The sequence below is a fragment of the Balaenoptera physalus genome (genome assembly GCF_965194825.1).
Source record: "Balaenoptera physalus genome assembly, chromosome: 20".
In the NCBI taxonomy this organism is placed as follows: domain Eukaryota; kingdom Metazoa; phylum Chordata; class Mammalia; order Artiodactyla; family Balaenopteridae; genus Balaenoptera; species Balaenoptera physalus.
This window is the reverse complement of record NC_138901.1, coordinates 47,545,824-47,563,207: the sequence shown is the minus strand read 5'-3', so window position 1 is coordinate 47,563,207 and position 17,384 is coordinate 47,545,824. Positions and strand designations below refer to the sequence as shown.

Below are 17,384 nucleotides of genomic sequence, written 5' to 3'. Positions count from 1 at the left end.
CTTGCTGCTGCTGCTGCCTAGAATACTTATTCCCTGGTCTCTTGTTATTCACGTTTCAAGTCAGATATCACTTTCCTAGTGAGGTCTTTTCTGGCCATCCAATCAAAACCACACCCCCAGTCATTTTATTCCATTCCTTGTTATATTTTCTTTGCAGCAGTTATTTACTATGTGAAATTATCTTGTTTATTTGATTGCTTGGTCTCATTGCACCACAATGTGAGCTACATGAGAGCAGACTGTGTCTATGTTGTTTACTGCTGTAGTTCCAGGTCTTGAAGTACAGCCTGGCATATAACAATGACTCAGTAAGTAATTGTTTAATGAATGAAGATGGAATCCTGCTTGTAGCTAGGGAGTTAGAAAAAGGAAATTGTTGAAATCCTCTTGAAGCCTAACATTAGTTCACGAATCTTCATATATTTTGAAAATGGATATTCTGAGTTACCTTTTAGCACCTACCTATAATTAGCGCTAAAAATTATCAGTAATTTTTTCAATAAAATAGAATTAGTTAAGTCCAAGAGGCTTTAATCATTTTGTTTTCTTTCAGTAAATCATTTCTTATGTGTTTTATACTAACTGACTTTTTTTTTAGAGAAGGACTTTTATATTAGGCCAGATCTATTCGAACTGTATCTAAACAAAATACAAGATAACTTTAAAAATTTTAAGTCTATTTTGTAAATTTAAATTCTGGTGCTTATATGAAAATTCAACTATCATTTATAAAGCCAGACACTTTTAAAAAATGCAAAAATACAAAACAACACTACTCTTCACAGATTTTTGTTGTTGTTTTGGAAAATATAATTATTTTTCCAAAAAATATTGTTTATGCTAACATATTATGGATTTATGATGTTATTTTTATTGTTATTCTTAAATAAATTAAAATACTATAAAAAATAAATAAATAAATAAATTCTGGTGCTTAAAGTTTTCAGAATTTTGCAGGGGAGGGATTAGAGTGGAAAAAACTAGCACAGCAGTCTAAAAATAGTTTTATTTTGTAACTGAATTATTTCTCTTAATTATACTTGGCTTTAAAGTGGAGGATAGAATTTTTATATCTAGTCAATTATGTATTGTGTAACTGTAGGAAGTATAGCAGAGTATTGGGTCGTATTTGGCTTCAGTTATCTGTGGTTAGGATTGTTAAATTTTTTCCTTTACTCGAATAACAGATTATAATAATCCTGGGACCAGACAAGAATTAGAGGAGCTACAGGCCATGATCCTGGCTTTGTTGTCACTGATTGAAGTTTGGGCCATCTTATTATGGTTACCCCTGTTCTCTCTAAATCTCTTCCCAACATGCATGGTTAAACAGTGATTTACTATCACATTCATTTTTCTCGAGTGTACCAAAAGAATACTTTACTGTGGGGAATTATGAGGCTTATCATTTAGGAACTAGATGCAAATTAGCCACCCACCCCCACTTTGTATGTAAATCTGGCTTATCTTTTGGTTCTGAATGCACAGCCTAGGTCTTTTTCCTGACTTGCTGAAAATCCTGTCGTTTTTCCATTTTTGTTGTTTCTTGCCTAGCCCGTGTTCAGTGTTCACTGAGTTTCCCTGACCATATGAGAAGAGAGTAGAGCTCTGTGGTCACCGAAGTCTTATTCGCCCTCATTGATTTTCTAAGAAAATGATCTGTGCATATCAAATTCTTTGCCATCATCTTCTATTTCTGTTTTCTTTTATTTTGTCATAGAATTTGAACTGAATCCTGGATTTTTTTTGTCTTCTGGTAAAGCCTTGGCCTCTCTTAACCTTTTATCATTTAATCCTTAGAGTTAGCAGCTACTGTAGGTGTATAGAAATAGTCATCTGTCATAGACAGATATACACAGATAAATCCCAGGGGAAAACTTAATCAGTCACCATATACCTCAGTTCAGCAGGTGGTTGTCAGCTTTGGATTTGCCTTTCAGTTTCCTGCTTAAGGAAAAATGGAACTGTTTACACTGACACAATTTTATTTTGTTCCCAGGATGAACTAGCTCGAGTTCTAGTGACTCTATTTGACTCTCGGCATTTACTCTACCAACTGCTCTGGAACATGTTTTCTAAGGAAGTAGAATTGGCAGACTCCATGCAGACTCTTTTCCGAGGCAACAGCTTGGCCAGTAAAATAATGACCTTCTGTTTCAAGGTTTGTATCCATTTATCTTTTTTTTTTTTTTTTTTTTTTTTGGTGCCAGAGGTATGCCAAACAGTGATTATGTACAGACTGTACAGAGCAGAATGTCTTCTTTAATGCAAGATATTTGGAGCAGGCATAATAAATTCCTACTTGTGTATTTCTTTAGGTATATGGTGCTACCTACCTACAGAAACTCCTGGATCCTTTATTACGGATTGTGATCACATCCTCTGATTGGCAGCATGTTAGCTTTGAAGTAGATCCTACCAGGTGTGTCATCCTCTCATCTGCAACAGCTCTCCATTTTTTCATTTCCACTACATGAGGCAAGGCCCTCATAATTTCTCCCCTTGATTCTTAAGATTAGTCTTTAATTATAAAAGTTACACACAAATACATTTTTCTTTTCTTTTTTTTTTTAATATTTATTTATTTGGTTGCGCTGGGTCTTAGTTGCAGCAGGCAGGCTCCCTAGTTGGGGCTTGCGGGCTCCTTAGTTGTGGCATGCATGTGGGATCTAGTTCCCTGACCAGGGATCAAACCCGGGCCCCCGGCACTGGGAGCACAGAGTCCCAACCACTGCACAACCAGGGAAGTCCCTCAAATACATTTTTCTTAAAGAAAGTTACAAATAACATTAAAGGTGTCTTTGACTATCACCTCTAGAGACATAGCACTGTTACTAGTTAGGCTGTTCTTCTGTCCTTTTTTCAATCCATTTGCATATACATATTTCTAGTGGTAGAAACTATATTATAATGTGGGCACTTAATATAAATGGTAAGATATTATCAATATATACATGTTTTTGCAACTTTTTTTTTTTTAACATAATCCTGTATCTTAGATCATTCTTTGTCAGTATAGAAGGATAATGAATCTGATTCTTTTTAACTGCTGCATAATATTTTGTGGTTTGGCAATATCATAATTTATTTAGCCAATGCCATATCGATCCCACTGACTTTTTAATTAATTAATTAATTAATATTTGGCTGCATTGGGTCTTTGTTGCTGCGTGCGGGCTTTCTCTAGCTGTGGCGAGCGGGGGCTACTCTTCGTTGCGGCACATGGACTCTAGGCACGCAGGCTTCAGTGGTTGCGGCACATGCGTGGGCTTAGTTGCTCCGTGGCATGCGGAATCTTCCCTGACCAGGGCTTGAACCCGTGTCCTCTGCATTGGCAGGCAGATTCTTAATCACCGTGCCACCTGGGAAGTCCCAATCCCGTTGACTTTTGTAGTAACTTTCTAATTATTGTCCTAGCATTATCTTTTTATTTGCAGATCATTTACTGCAGGAATTATTCTGAAACCTAAAATTTTTTGTCACTTTTTTTCTTAGAAACCATCAGTTGTTCCCCACTGACTGCAAGAAAAAAACTCATCTGACTATAATCCACATCACTACTTGTCATTCTTTCATGTGATCTCTGTACTTTAACTCCAGTGAAATAATGCGCATGTTGTACATTTTTAAAGTGGCTTGACAACGTGGGGTTCATTGGGATTAGAGTTGCCTAATAAGTAATACCCATTTTCCCCCCACCAAGTTCAAAACCAAAAGGTCAGAGGGAGGGAGGGATGGGAGGGAAGCACGCAGGAATCAGCTATCTCCTTTATTTCTGATAAAAATGATTAAAGAGTGGGGCTTTAGATCCTGTGGGCATATAGTATAGGCTTGCTAATACATCACCTTGAATTGGAATCATCCTCCCCATCCCTTGCACAGCTGGGTAAACTACAGGCTTCCATCACAGGGACTGGCAAGCTTTTTATCACAAGTGGAGAGAAGACCAGATTATGTCTTTTCTGCAGGCAGACATATCTAGAATGGAGAGGATGGCACTGAACTGAGCATGCTTGACTCTGTTTTTTTTTTTTAATCTATCTCGCTCTTCCTCCTATAATGAGGATTGACTTAGGAGAAGGGAAAGAGGCCAAGGGGTAATGTAAGGTGCATTATAAAAACCACCATCTCCATGAAGCTTTCTACCTGTCCCCATGGTATCTGGCTTATAGTTGGCATTTCATAAATATTTGTTGAATGAAATTTTAAACACTTATGCTTGCTTTTTCTAAACCACATCTCTTGTCTTTCAGTTAGGACCTTAACATTATTTTATTTTTTATTTTCAAGTTCAGAGCTTCTTGATGGTTTCTCTTCCTAAATAATTTTATTTGGCAACTTCGTATCAGTTATTTTTGGCTCTGCCTTTGCTGAAGTATCAACTGTAATATCTAATCAGAACTCTGGCACCTAAATTAACCAGTTATTGTTAAAATGATTAAAAAGTTGTAGTTTAAAACTTAAAAGCAACATTCTTTTAATGTCATCTTGTATTTTGTTACCATTTAGCAATTTCACTTTCTAAAGGGTAAAAATTACTTAGAGAGTGAACTACTACCTGAAAGAAATCTACTGTACTAAGTACTTTGGTACAGAGAAGGAAACTAGATGACAAACTTCCTATATTCAGGTTACTTAAAATCAAGTTGACGTCTTTTCTGACATGTAGAGGGCTTGGAAGTTGACACTGCTATGTTCACAACAAGAAAAAGCTGAAAACAGAAAATCAGCAACTCTTCTTAGATTCATCAGAGAATTGAAGGGCACCCCCCCCCCCCGCCCAAAAAAAAGGGGAAAAACTGGCGTGACAGCCAAATTCAGAGAATCCCAGCTTACAGGGAGAAACAGCTGCTGGAGTCAGTAACTGGTAGGAACACTTAGGCTGTAATTGACAACTTGCTGGAAGTTGAGCGTGGATTAGCTTGAGAATGAAAGCTCCTGGGGGCCCTGTGTCAGGGGGACCCCCCACACTTCTGTGAGTTTGACCTCTAGAAACCCTACCAGGTTCTCATGGTGAAGATGGAAGAAAAGTCCCCTTGCGCTCTGGGCAGGGGAAGGGGAAAAGTAACCATTTTGTAGTATGCGCATAGTGTTCTGTTCTCCCTTACAAAGGCCTGCCTTTAAGGGAGACTATCAGAGCCTTATCTGGCCTGGAGGATGGGCAGTTACCCAACTTCAGCCTCCTCTAGCCTTCCTGACTCACATAAGGGGAGAAAAAAGCCTAAGAAATTCTTCTGAAGGTCACAGCCCAGCCACTCTGGCCCAATAAAACAATGGAGATATAAGCATAAGATTATAGACTGCTTCCCCTCCCCAGTACCTCACTACTACATCAACAGGACTCCAGTGTATTAAAAGTGGGTTACAACCGAGAGCTTCAACACAGAGACTCTAAGAAGAAATTCCTAGGGAAAACTAGGGAATCCCAGACAACTAGGTAGACAAAAACAAGGACACTGGAAGAAATTGACACCTATAGCTACAGCAAACATTAAACACAACCTAAGTCCTAGCCAGATTAACATATAACCTTACACTAAAGACCTCTTTGTTTCTGTTCCTGCTACCCATTATGTCTTAGGTCTTTCAACAAAAAAACTACAAAGCATGCTAAAAAGCAATAAAAATCGCAGTCTCAAGAGACAAAGCAAGCATCAGAACTAGACTCAGATGTGACAGATTTTGGAATTATCAGACAAGGATTAAAATAACTATAATTAATATGTTAAGGGCTCTATGGAAAAAAAGTGGACAACATGCAAGAACCGGTGGGTGATTTAAACAGAGATGGAAACTCTAAGAATCAAAAGGAAATGCTAGAAATCAAAAACATCGTAACAGAAAGGAAAAATGCCTTTGGATGGGCTTATCAGTAGACTGGACACAAATGGGAAAAGAATTAGTGAACTTGAAGATATGCCAATAGAAATTTCCAAAACTGAAATGCAAAGAAAAAGAAAAACTAAATGGAAATGAAAGTACATCTTATCAGAATGTGTGGAATGTAGTGAAATGTAGTATTTACAGCATTAAATGCATGTATTAGAAAAGAAGAACGATCTAAAATGAATGGCCTAAACTTTCACCTTAGAAAATTAGAGAAAGTTCAGTATAAACCTAAAGCAAGCAGAAGGAAAGAAATAAAAATTAGAAATCAATGAGATTAAAAACAGAAAAACAATAGGATAAAAAAACAAAAACAAAAGCTGATTGAAAATCAAAGGGAAAAATTTTTGTACACACAAACACTTAATTGAACACAAAGCTTCATTATAGATCAGAATTAATGGAATAGCCAGTAAGTTATCATTGGCATGTGGGAGGCAGGAGGGATAGATGTATTAGAGGGACATCTGAAACAGACCAGCAGCACACCTGCTGCTGTGTTGACTCATTAAGAAAAAGTTCCCACAAAGTAGACAAGAACTGTCAAGGTTTCTAGGAATCTCTTCTAGCCCTGTTAAATATATTGTTAATCTTTTCTTTCATATGCAAAGCTTCTATGCCCTCCATATCTCAGATTTGAGTTACTATTGTAGCTTCTTAAGTGATCTCCCTGCATAAAGCCCCCATTTTTAGACCAATCTCTTTTTAGTTCCCCATATATCCCAAGTTCATCTTCTGCCTCTGACTTCTCGGCAACCAGTTGCCATGTGAATTAATCATGTCTATCTCTGGTTTGCTATTTTGTCTTTTATATCCTTGAATAATTGTACTCATTGCTTAGTGTGTACTTGTCTCCCCTCTTTGAGAAGTTCAAAGGCCAATTATTGTTGAATCCTCAGCACCTGGCATTAAGATGGCAAATAGTAGACGCATGATAAATGTTTATCGGATTGAATTGTGTGCTTGTCCTGCCTTCTTCTTTCTGAAAAGCCCTTACTTCTTTTTGCCTATGCAGATTCTTTCCCTCCTTTAGAACTCACCTAGTCCATGAAATCTTTCCTGCCTGTCGTCTACATTAATTTCCAAACTCTTACTGTATCCATATGCTGCACCACATGGTGAGCTGCAAGGAATCTGGAGTGTCCCCAACTTTTATGTAATATGTAAATTAGTATAGAAAGAAAATTACTAGTTAAGAGATTGAAAACAAGTATTTATTCAATAATTGTTTTGGTAAGGTACTATGCTAGTTTTTAAGGGGTCAAAGATGACTACATCCTTCAAGGATCTTACAGTTTAGTAGGGGAGATAAGACATATAACAAGTAGTTAAATAGTGACTTTCATAGGGAATGTGTTTTGAGAGTTCGATTGGGCAGCTCAAGTAAAGGTTTGTGGGTCTGAGAGCCACTGGGTAAAATTTAAACCCCATAAAGGAGGCATTGTAATTATTCCTGTCTTATTGATGGAAAAAATGAGGCTCAGAGAAGTTAAGTATCTTGACCAAGGTCATAATGGTCAATAAGTGGTAAAGCTGAAATTTAAACCTAGTGAGTCTGCCTTCTGAATATCTGCCTTTAATCACAGCACCAAGACTTTAGAATCATACAGAAGAGGGGCTTCCCTGGCGGTCCAGTGGTTAAGACTCCGTGCTTCTACTGCAGGGGGCGCGGGTTCAATCCCTGGTCAGGGAACTAAGATCCTGCATGCTGTGCAGCACGGCCAAATAAATAAATAAATACCTTAAAAAAAAAAGAATCATACAGACGAATTAGCAACAGTAATTGAATGTGGGGAATAATGGAATACTGCGGGCAAAGACGACATCAGAGGTCACCTGAATGACATGATTGAAGCAGTAATGGTGCCATTGACAACATGGGGAACACAGGATGAGACATACAAGTAGGAGGAAAAAAATCAGCTGATTTTGAACAAACTTGAGTTTTAGGTACTGGCAAGAGGGACACCTAGCAGTTAGAGATATTAAACTGGATATGAAGGGCAGTTGAAAATAGGGCCTGAATGGCCACAAAATATTGAAAGCATGTCTAACTTTACTGAAGTCATGGAAATAAAAGTTAAAAATGTGAGATGCACTCTCCTACCTACTAGATGGACAAAGGAATAAAAATCATATACTAAATTTGTGAAAATATAGGGGGAGCAGAATTTTTATACACAGTTCTGAAAATTGCCTTTTTTATAGTTGGTTTGTTTAAATCAGGTTCCCAGCAAAGTCCAAACGTTGCATTTGGCTGAATGTCTCTTAAGGAGTCTCTTTTAAGGAGTGTGTCTGTTTGTTTGTTTGTTTGTTTTTAATTGGTTTTGCTTTTTTTCTTTTTCCTCTCGATAGGTTAGAACAGTCAGAGAGCCTTGAGGAAAACCAGCGGAACCTCCTTCAGATGACCGAAAAGTTCTTCCATGCCATCATCAGTTCCTCCTCCGAATTTCCCCCTCAGCTACGAAGTGTGTGCCACTGTTTGTACCAGGTATGCTTAAGGTTAGAGATCACCATTATTAATCCACAGCTAAATTTCAAAGAATGCTTTACCAAAGAGGGATTTAGCTGCTAATAGTGGGTGGTTGATAATACTGAATCAATTTGGATGAATAATGCATTAAGAATTGTTTAAATTGGCTTTAAAAATATGAAGTAGTTTAAGGGGGTACTTTAAAAATAATAAATTTTCCTTGCGTTGAGAACAAGCTTAAAATGCACCAGATCTACTGGGTATAATAGATGTGACTGAAATGAGATATATTATGGAATTTTTGTTGTTGTTTTTATCTTGTACCTAAATTACTCATAGGGTCTTTCACATATGAGGCTGGTCTACTCCTTGCTTTTTGTGTTGTGAAATGCTTGATCCATAATTTTGATTTTTTCATTAAGCTCTCTTGTGTTTGTGTCAGGTTTTGCCAGGACAGGCTGATGTTTATTTTATGTAGAATGCTACTTATAAAATATATTGCATCATCATTCACGTCAAATTATTAGACTTTCCAACACTAGAACTGCAAGTAATGCTTCTGAGTTCAGATGTCCACAGTCATCCCCTCCTTGCTAAGGAAATTGCATCTGTGTTCTTTTATGGCTTCCACTGTGTTTTTGATCGGCATATGCAGTTTCAGAAATGATTTAATCACTCCAAGGGAGATTAGTGCAAATCCACATTAGCCTGTTAAAACTGCGATTCTGGAAGAAACATTAGTGGGTCTGGAGTTTGGGACAGGGGCAGGTATAGGGGAAAAAATTTATGCATTTATCAAAACCCATGCCTTTTGTGTCTTTTTCTTTGCAGAGTTATCCCCAGCCATTTGTTTTTTAGCACAGGGCTTCGGTTGCTTAGAGACGTTAGCAAGATCAGTGAAATTGTCATTTAAAAAAGCTGTTTCAGGCTGCTCTGTGTGAATTTTTCCCCCATTGCTATTTATAAAGATGTATCTGCTGTATCTATAAAAAAATGTTTCATCATGTTTGTAGATGATGAAGCATACTTAGCATTAAAACTCTCTTAATTTAATTTATCATGACTTTTCCTGCCTTTTCAAAATAGCTCAAGGAAGCTTAGGAGAGCCCCACATAATTTTTTCATCTAGTTAAATCTGAGGCCAGAGGGTGGTTTAGTTATAGTATGAAATCTAGTACAGTATGTAATAGCTTAAGTTTGGGCATTATTCAGGTTTCTCTTTAAATCAAATTCGGTCCTTCTTCTGTTTATAAAACTAGGCAGAAAAGAAATGGTGAGCACATATTAAAAATAGTCTGGACCAACTTCTTGGTTGGCCTAATAGTAACTGTTTTCAGAGAGCAAATGAATTTCTCAAGTGGCAGTGGCTTTGACTTTAGCTGGTTAGACGTGAATGGGTACTAACTACCTGGTTACATATATGGTCTAGTAGATTTTAGTAGAAATTCTTCATGTGGTTGTCTCCCTAAAAGAAAACAACTTTTGTATCATCAGCAAACTTGGAGTCCCATTTGATAAGGAAAAAGGAACTAAGTGCTTGGCACTTATTAGTAAGTACTTAGAAAATATTTAATGAAGGAATAAATAACCCCATTCCTCCCACCCAAGTAAACAAGATTCTTGCCAGCTTTCATAGTTAGGAAGGGAGGGAGGTAGCGAAAATAATGCAGAAAATAAAGCTAGTTGATAATTGGTGGCTTATTAACCACTGTGTGTTGTGCTTTTTAAAACATTCCATAATACAATATCCCATATTACAACAGACCTGAATTATTGTATTAAAATTTCACATACAATTATTCCCTTTAATAATATTATTTAAATGCTAGTGCATTTTGGGGACATATTGGATAAACTTATTGTTGGAATGTACAATACTATAGAGGAAATATACGCTATGTTATTTATAAATAAGAGTTTGTTTTTTAATAAGTGACTGATAACAGGAAATTTTACATTTACTAATTAAAAATGAAAAAAAAATAAACTTTGATCTCAAGATATTCTTTCATTGAGTCTCCTTCCAAACGTAGTTTTTCCCTTAGTTTGCTCTTTTATTTTTATTCATCTTCCCTCTTCTGGCTTTTCCTTGCCCTTTTGACTTTGGCAATAACATAATGGTCCATTTGTACTTTTATGTTCTGCTGGGAGGGATAGTAGTCGATTGTTTTTTTCCCTCTAGTAAATATGTCTCCTGCTTTGGGACCTACTGGGGAAAATTTGAAAGCTGAGTATATTGCTAGCTAATAAATTTCTCTGAGCTTTAGGTCTTTTTACTTGAGCTAGTATTTTTGACTGTTAAGCCTTTTTAAAATCATGGTTTAACCAGGTCTTTCATTTTATATGCCTCCTTACTTAGTGGACTGGGTTAAGATTATATAGAAATAGTCAACTGTGAACATATGTTAGATTTATAACTGAGACATTTTCTCATGTAGTTATTTCCACTTTTCCTCCTGATAGTTTTGGAATAATGAGAAAATAATTCCCAGAGTGGATATTCTTCTAAGTTGTGGTGAGAGAATTCTGAGAAAGAGCTAAATATGATTCTAAATAAATGTCGTCTTTTCCTAGCAAATGTGCTTCTCCAAACAGAAGTAGTTTACACAAAAATTTTAAGGCTATAATTGATGGTTATATACCATAATTGAAAATAAAAAGTGTATAAAACTGCATTTTTGGGATAAATTGGGTTACTAGTGCTTTTGTATATAGTCTAAAGTTTGAATCAAAGCTCCTTGAGAAAAGGACTGTGTCTTCTTGTTTTATTGCTTTCTTCCAGTGCTTAGAATGGTATCTAGCAAGTAGGTGCACTGTAAGTACTTGGATGAATGGATGGACGGATGGATGAACAAATATCAAACTAATGCCAGGTTATTATGGGTTTATGGTGTTGAATGCACAGAATTCCTAGAATAAAATGCCATGTATGGTGGATTAAAGAATTCTAATTTGTTTTCAAAATATTTAAAAGATAATTATTGTGCCTAGTCTAGTCCAATCAGGAGTCTTTTAATTTTAACAGAGCTCTTTGGCCTAGGAGGAGCTCTGAGAGATGAAACCAATATGTCTCTGTGGGTTTTGGGGGTTTTTTTGGGTTTTTTGTGTGTTTTGGTTTTTTTTTGGAGACATTCTGATAAATGGTCAAATCTGTGAGAAATTTTAAGCAGGCTTACAGTTTTATTCTGTAATTTTCTCTGCAGTTTCTTCACTTTAATATTAATGCTTATTTCTAGTTGAGCTGATAACATTCTTTTCCCAAATGTTGCAGAGCTTTTAACCTCCTCTGATTAGAACTTTTTCAGGAAGTAGCCTGCAAAGAAAAATAAGTGAAATTGTAAGAGTAATCTTTCTTAAAGAGAGAGAGAGAGACTTTTAGCTCAGAATCTCTAAAGTGTATTTTTCTATTATATTTAGCCATTTAATGTTTATTTTTTTAATCAGTAGGATAGGAATTCAATGCCAGCTATTGAAAAAAGAACTTTTTAAGTCAATTGAAGGATACACAGAGAAGTATATATAAATATATGTATCAAGAAAAAATTATGTAGACGCATAGAAGTGTTTTTAGAGTATGATCTATTTGTAATGAACATTTTATATAAAATTTATCAAAAGCTAGGATTTAACTGAAATGTAAATATTAAATATCCTCACATTCACTTGAGGAGAGCTTTTCTGCGATTTATAGCCAGAAATAGTAGATATGATTGTCTCAACATTTCTTGCTATTTATTTAGTGCTTTGGCTTAAAAATGTAATAAAAATTAAAATCCAGAGATAAAATTCATCCCTCAAAATTAAGTTGATTCCTAATTTTTTGTTGATTCCATTTGTGTTACATTTTGATCATGTAATTTTATGTACAAGCCAACATTGTTTTTGTTGCTGTATGTAGTTGGTGCTGTGACTTGTTTGTGCTCATCTCTGTTCTGTAGGCAACTTGCCACTCCCTACTGAATAAAGCTACAGTAAAAGAAAAAAAGGAAAACAAAAAATCAGTAAGTTTGGAGAACTTTTTTTTAGCTGTTTCTTTCAAAGCAAAACAAAAATCTTTTGCTGTTTGTTAAGAACATCTTCACTTCAGCCTATTTGACCTTCACTGTAAAATCATTCTACTAATTCTGGCACAAAATAGCTTTCATTTCAATTAACCCTGGAATTAAGTTACATTGAAACATTCTCTGTGTTCCTTTGGTTTGATTTATCCCAAAGGCATTTTGGGGGCATTTGTTGCATTGGATATCCCTGGTCTAATTTTATTATTTATTTTTTAAATTATAAATGAATGCAAAAGAAACTTAATTTCAAGGCCTTAGGAAATGCTGACTCTCTTCATTCTTGCTTCTTGTTTGCAGGTAACGTGAGTGATTTCTTTTCCTAGAGATGAAAGTTTTTCTTAATTGTTAGAAGTACATGGAAGGAAAGTGTCACTTTCTAAATCTTACCTAAAAGTAGCTGAGGTTTATTTTTTACTTCTTATATTTTTATCTAGACAGTCTCGGCCAGGATTTAGATAATTGTGCTTAGATTATAAAAATTCTAATGGTAAAAGAAAACCACTTTTACTTTAGAGAAAATCATTATTAAACTATTGGGACTGAGAATATAGTACTTTGAAATAAAGGAAAACAGTGAGTCCATATTTATAGAGAAACACCTTATTTGCAAACATGATATGCATATACTTACCTGCTTCTATGAACTTGCCCTAATTTAAAAGGAAGAAAATTATGATAGTCATAGTTATTTTCTTCCTGTGAGTGATAGTTGTCCAAAATATTAACGTGCATTCATTTTAAATTTGCCATTATCTGTCAGTATGACTGATCTTTATCAGGCTCAGTACTACCTTTGTTCATACAATCCAAATGAATTTAGAGAAAGATGTAAAGAAAACCTTTAGGAGTCATGTAGGTAGTTTACTTTAAAGGGTGAAATTTAGTGTATAGTATTCATCTGGTTTCATCTTTCATTTCTCGTCTGAGCTTTACATATAATACATTTCTATTTTAAATTCAGAACTAAATTAAAATTTAGAAACATGCTTTTATGTCCATTCAAGAGATTCTTTTTTGGATATGTTAAGTAAATTTGGTCAGCTGTGAGCAAATGGATTGGATTGGATGGCCATCTTAATAAAAACATTGCTTTCTAATGCTTCAGCCTTCTAATTCTCAGCATATGTGGATTTAACATAATATACACCATCACTGTTGAAATTAATTTACTATTTCTAACACTCTTGTTTGGTGTTTTACTAATACCATTGTGTAGTATATCACATAAATTAAAATTCAGGCTTTCTCTGTTTCTCTAGAGCATGTTTTTTAGCCTTCCTAACATTGCTTTACTTATTAAGATTTTGTCTAAAATTGTTCCTTGAAATGTTTTTTTCTACTAGTGTTATTTTCAGATTTAAAAAAAAATGTTTCTGGGTAACACTAAGTTTTGGAATGTATTTCTCAGCACAAGTGATATGAGGTCCTTGTGGAAACAAAGGAAATCTAATTGGCAATTTGAGATATTTTAGAACACATTCCGAAGTATGAAGACAGTATAGTTATTATAAATTTAAAATGTTGGTTTATGGAGTTGTTGGCTTAACAGAATCTAATGATCTAAAAAGCAAGTTAACTTTCTTTTGGGGTGTATGTACCATCGATTGTAATGTGTAAGATATGGAGAGAAGGTTCTGGCTTCTGGTATATAGCTGTGTAATCATATTATAGATAATTCTCTTTATCATACTCAAACATATACTGTAAATTAGATTTCCTTTGAGAAGTTGTCAACCTAACTCAGGTAATTAAGGATAGATGGGTTGTGATTCTCTTGATGATGTACAGTGTATGACTGCCTTTATTTGTAACCTGTAGTTCAGCTTTTATGGGGGGGTGGGCGGGGAGGTAAGTAAAGGGGACATTTGACTGATAATTGGTTTCAGCATTCAGACTGGCCCTACTTTGACCTTTTATGCAGAATGTCTTTTGGATACAAATTAGATTTTTGCAGATTAAAAATAAAAACAACTTGAGTATGTGTATATTATGAGGTAAAATTACACTGATGTTAATTTGTGGTGAAAGGAAAAGAAGTATTTTAGTAAATTAACTCATAAAATTTGTTGTTGAGCATTTTTATGGATATTGATTATTTTATCAGGTTTTAGTTCCAAAAATATACTGTCATTGGTGAGATACATAATTTTATGATACATGAAACAATGTGTTCTTGTAGTGTGGATACTTTTGAGTTTTGACATGAATTATTTTTGAAGATGTGGAAGTTAGTGAAGGTGTAGTACCTTTCATAATTTTTACAGTATTCCGTTAGGGAAATAATTCACTCAGATATTCATTAAATTCTGAGACTGCGTAATATTGAGTTTAGATCAGGTATAAATGTGTGTCACACTTTAAGAGCTTTTCTGTCCTAGAGAAAACCAGGAAATAGCTACTCTAAAAATGCATTTTAAAAGAGTTCTCTGTGTGCATATAAGTAATTGATTTTTTTGAGACACTTTCCCAGCAGGTTAGTATTTTATAATTAACCAGTTCTTTGGAAACCAAACTCTTACCTTTTACTTCTTTAAAAACCATTTCAGGATTTTAATGGATTAAACTGAATACATGCGATTCTTTTAAAACAACCTATTTGCAATTATAAATATAAAGCGGTTTTTAATCCCGTTCCTTCTTGCTAACTCACTCCTTAAAGGCTTTAAAAATTTGTAGGTTTGTTGAGGTGTTTCTTATCTTTTAAGATTAAAATTTGTGAGTTCGAAAAGAAACAGTCAGTAGTAATGGTGGTCTGTGAACATTCTAAAATTTATGAAGAGTTTTGTCTGTGCGAAAGTAAACGTTCATTTTTCTGTTCCTACTCCCCGAAAGGTTAAACACTGTACTAGAGTAGTAAAAGCACTTGTGTTTTCTTCTTAATTCTGTTTCCAAAACTGTATTTCAGCTAAAAATAACTAAAACAGTATTTAGGTTTTAAAGCCATTCTTCTAAGACTGCTGTGTGTAGCCACCTTCACCAGTTTCCTCTTACTGAGGTGTAAGGTTGTCCTTCACGCGATAGCACTCCAAGTACTATAACACCAAGAAAGCTTCCTGAGCTATGCAGTATACATGAAGGTGAGAATATATTAGTTATAACTCACCCCTGTTATCACCTCTCACAAAGATTTTCTCAGCTTAAAAAGTCATTCTCTAAAGTCTTATTTTTACTAACTTCGTATCATATATAGTTGAAAACTATTTTGAGATTTTAGGCAGTGAATAAGAACACATTTAAAATGTATACCACATGAAGCACTGAAGGAAATAGAATGAAGTGAAATGATTCTTATTCTTTCCAGAGTTAATCTTGAGTCAGTCAGCCATGAGAATTCATGACAAGAAGTATTACTTTTTTGAGGCATTGTGAAGAAAACTAGAGCTATGTGAGATTCTGCATATAAATCTTGTTTTCTCATTTTCCCCCAATAGCCTTTGAAATGCAGGTATATCCTTGGAATCCCAGAATATTGAGTGGAGTACTGCGCCTTGCCGTTAGGCAACACTGCTTTAAGCAGCAGTTAGCCACGCTAAGCATGAATAGTTGTCGAGATTTAAATGTTATATGAGTGTTCTTTAAAAATAAATATGTGTGTGTTATCTGTAACAAATGTAAATTTCAGAATACTATAATTTTCATGTGTTAATTTAAAGCAGGACACGCTAGGAAAAGATGGGAGCTGAGCCAGCTTCATAACACTTTCCCAGTCTAATTTACCTTCAAAGTGGAATGTTCTATAAAGAGAAAAAGAGAAAATAAATCCATTTAAAATGTTGGGCTCACGTTGTTTTTCAGTGTGGGCAACGATTCCTTGTATCTTTAACTTTTTTTATTTGGCAGAATTACAAATTGAGGTACACATAGGGGTTCTCTCTTTTGCTGGTGGGATCCGTTTTTCTTTTAGGTCCCCAAGAATTCCCATTCCTCCATGGTTTAAATAATAAATAGGTCCTTATATTGTAAAGCATTCTGATGAAGAAAAAGAACTGGCAATAATGTTACTTGTAAGTAAGTTTTTTCTCTCGATAGGAATCAAAGAAAACTAAGTTTTGTTTTGTATATGGCAAGCGTTTTGCTCAAGAAATTTAATTGTACCTGGTATACAGCAAAATGTAAGTATTTACCGTTAGGTATTGGATGTTTCAGGGGTATGCTGTTGAAAACTTATTTAGCTTTGCCTTACAAGAGTTGACCACACTCTCATGTCTTGTGATCTTAGTAAAATATGATAATCCTTGTGTGAAAATTTGTTCTGCTTTTGTTGCTCATCAAACCTGCAGTATAAACAGTGATGATAAAATTAAGATCTTTTTTCAGATCTCGTCTACACAACTCATCTATGAGACTTCTCTTTTTTTCTTAGATGCCTTTATTGTGCTTTTGAATGATAGAGGGCAAGAATTGAGGATAAATTTTTGTTTACTGATGTTTTGGGAGTAGGAAAAATTAGGTGTGTGTTGTTCACAAGGATTGGTCTATTCAGCGTTTTTGTGCAAAGTTTGACTTTCGAGCCCTTTCTTCCCATTTCCTTGTTTTAATTCAAACCATATACTGAATTCTCAACTCCTTGTTTCTAGGTGGTTAGCCAGCGTTTCCCTCAGAACAGCATCGGTGCAGTGGGAAGTGCCATGTTTCTCAGATTTATCAATCCTGCCATTGTCTCACCATATGAAGCAGGGATTTTAGATAAAAAGCCACCACCTAGAATCGAAAGAGGCTTGAAGTTAATGTCAAAGGTGAAGAATCATTTTGATATAACTATTCAAAATTTCTCTTCCATAAATTTTCAGTTTTTCATATTCACTGTACTTTCTCTTAATTTTTGAAATGCCCTGTGGTTTTCACTTATGTGCTTTTGTTTTATTTTTATTTGTTTATATTACAAAGAAATTCATTAGACTGATACCGATGGACCTTATTATCATTTGAAAATATTTTAGCAAATGTCTTCTGAAGATGGTTTT

The 17,384-nt window shown here is 35.0% G+C and overlaps 1 protein-coding gene across 9 annotated transcripts in view; it reads left to right on the top strand.

Annotated features, from left to right (window-relative positions):
- NF1 (neurofibromin 1) overlaps positions 1 to 17,384 on the top strand; it is a 254,686-nt gene that overhangs the window by 129,706 nt on the left and 107,596 nt on the right. For 7 of the 9 annotated variants that reach the window (XM_082442253.1, XM_082442255.1, XM_082442249.1 and 4 more), the window contains 5 exons: positions 2,000 to 2,161; positions 2,319 to 2,422; positions 8,242 to 8,377; positions 12,298 to 12,360; positions 16,998 to 17,156. In XM_082442253.1, coding sequence (XP_082298379.1) covers positions 2,000 to 2,161; positions 2,319 to 2,422; positions 8,242 to 8,377; positions 12,298 to 12,360; positions 16,998 to 17,156 — 624 coding nt within the window. The remainder of the gene's footprint in view (positions 1 to 1,999; positions 2,162 to 2,318; positions 2,423 to 8,241; positions 8,378 to 12,297; positions 12,361 to 16,997; positions 17,157 to 17,384) is intronic. The other 2 variants (XM_082442250.1, XM_082442254.1) reach the window with 1 other exon arrangement.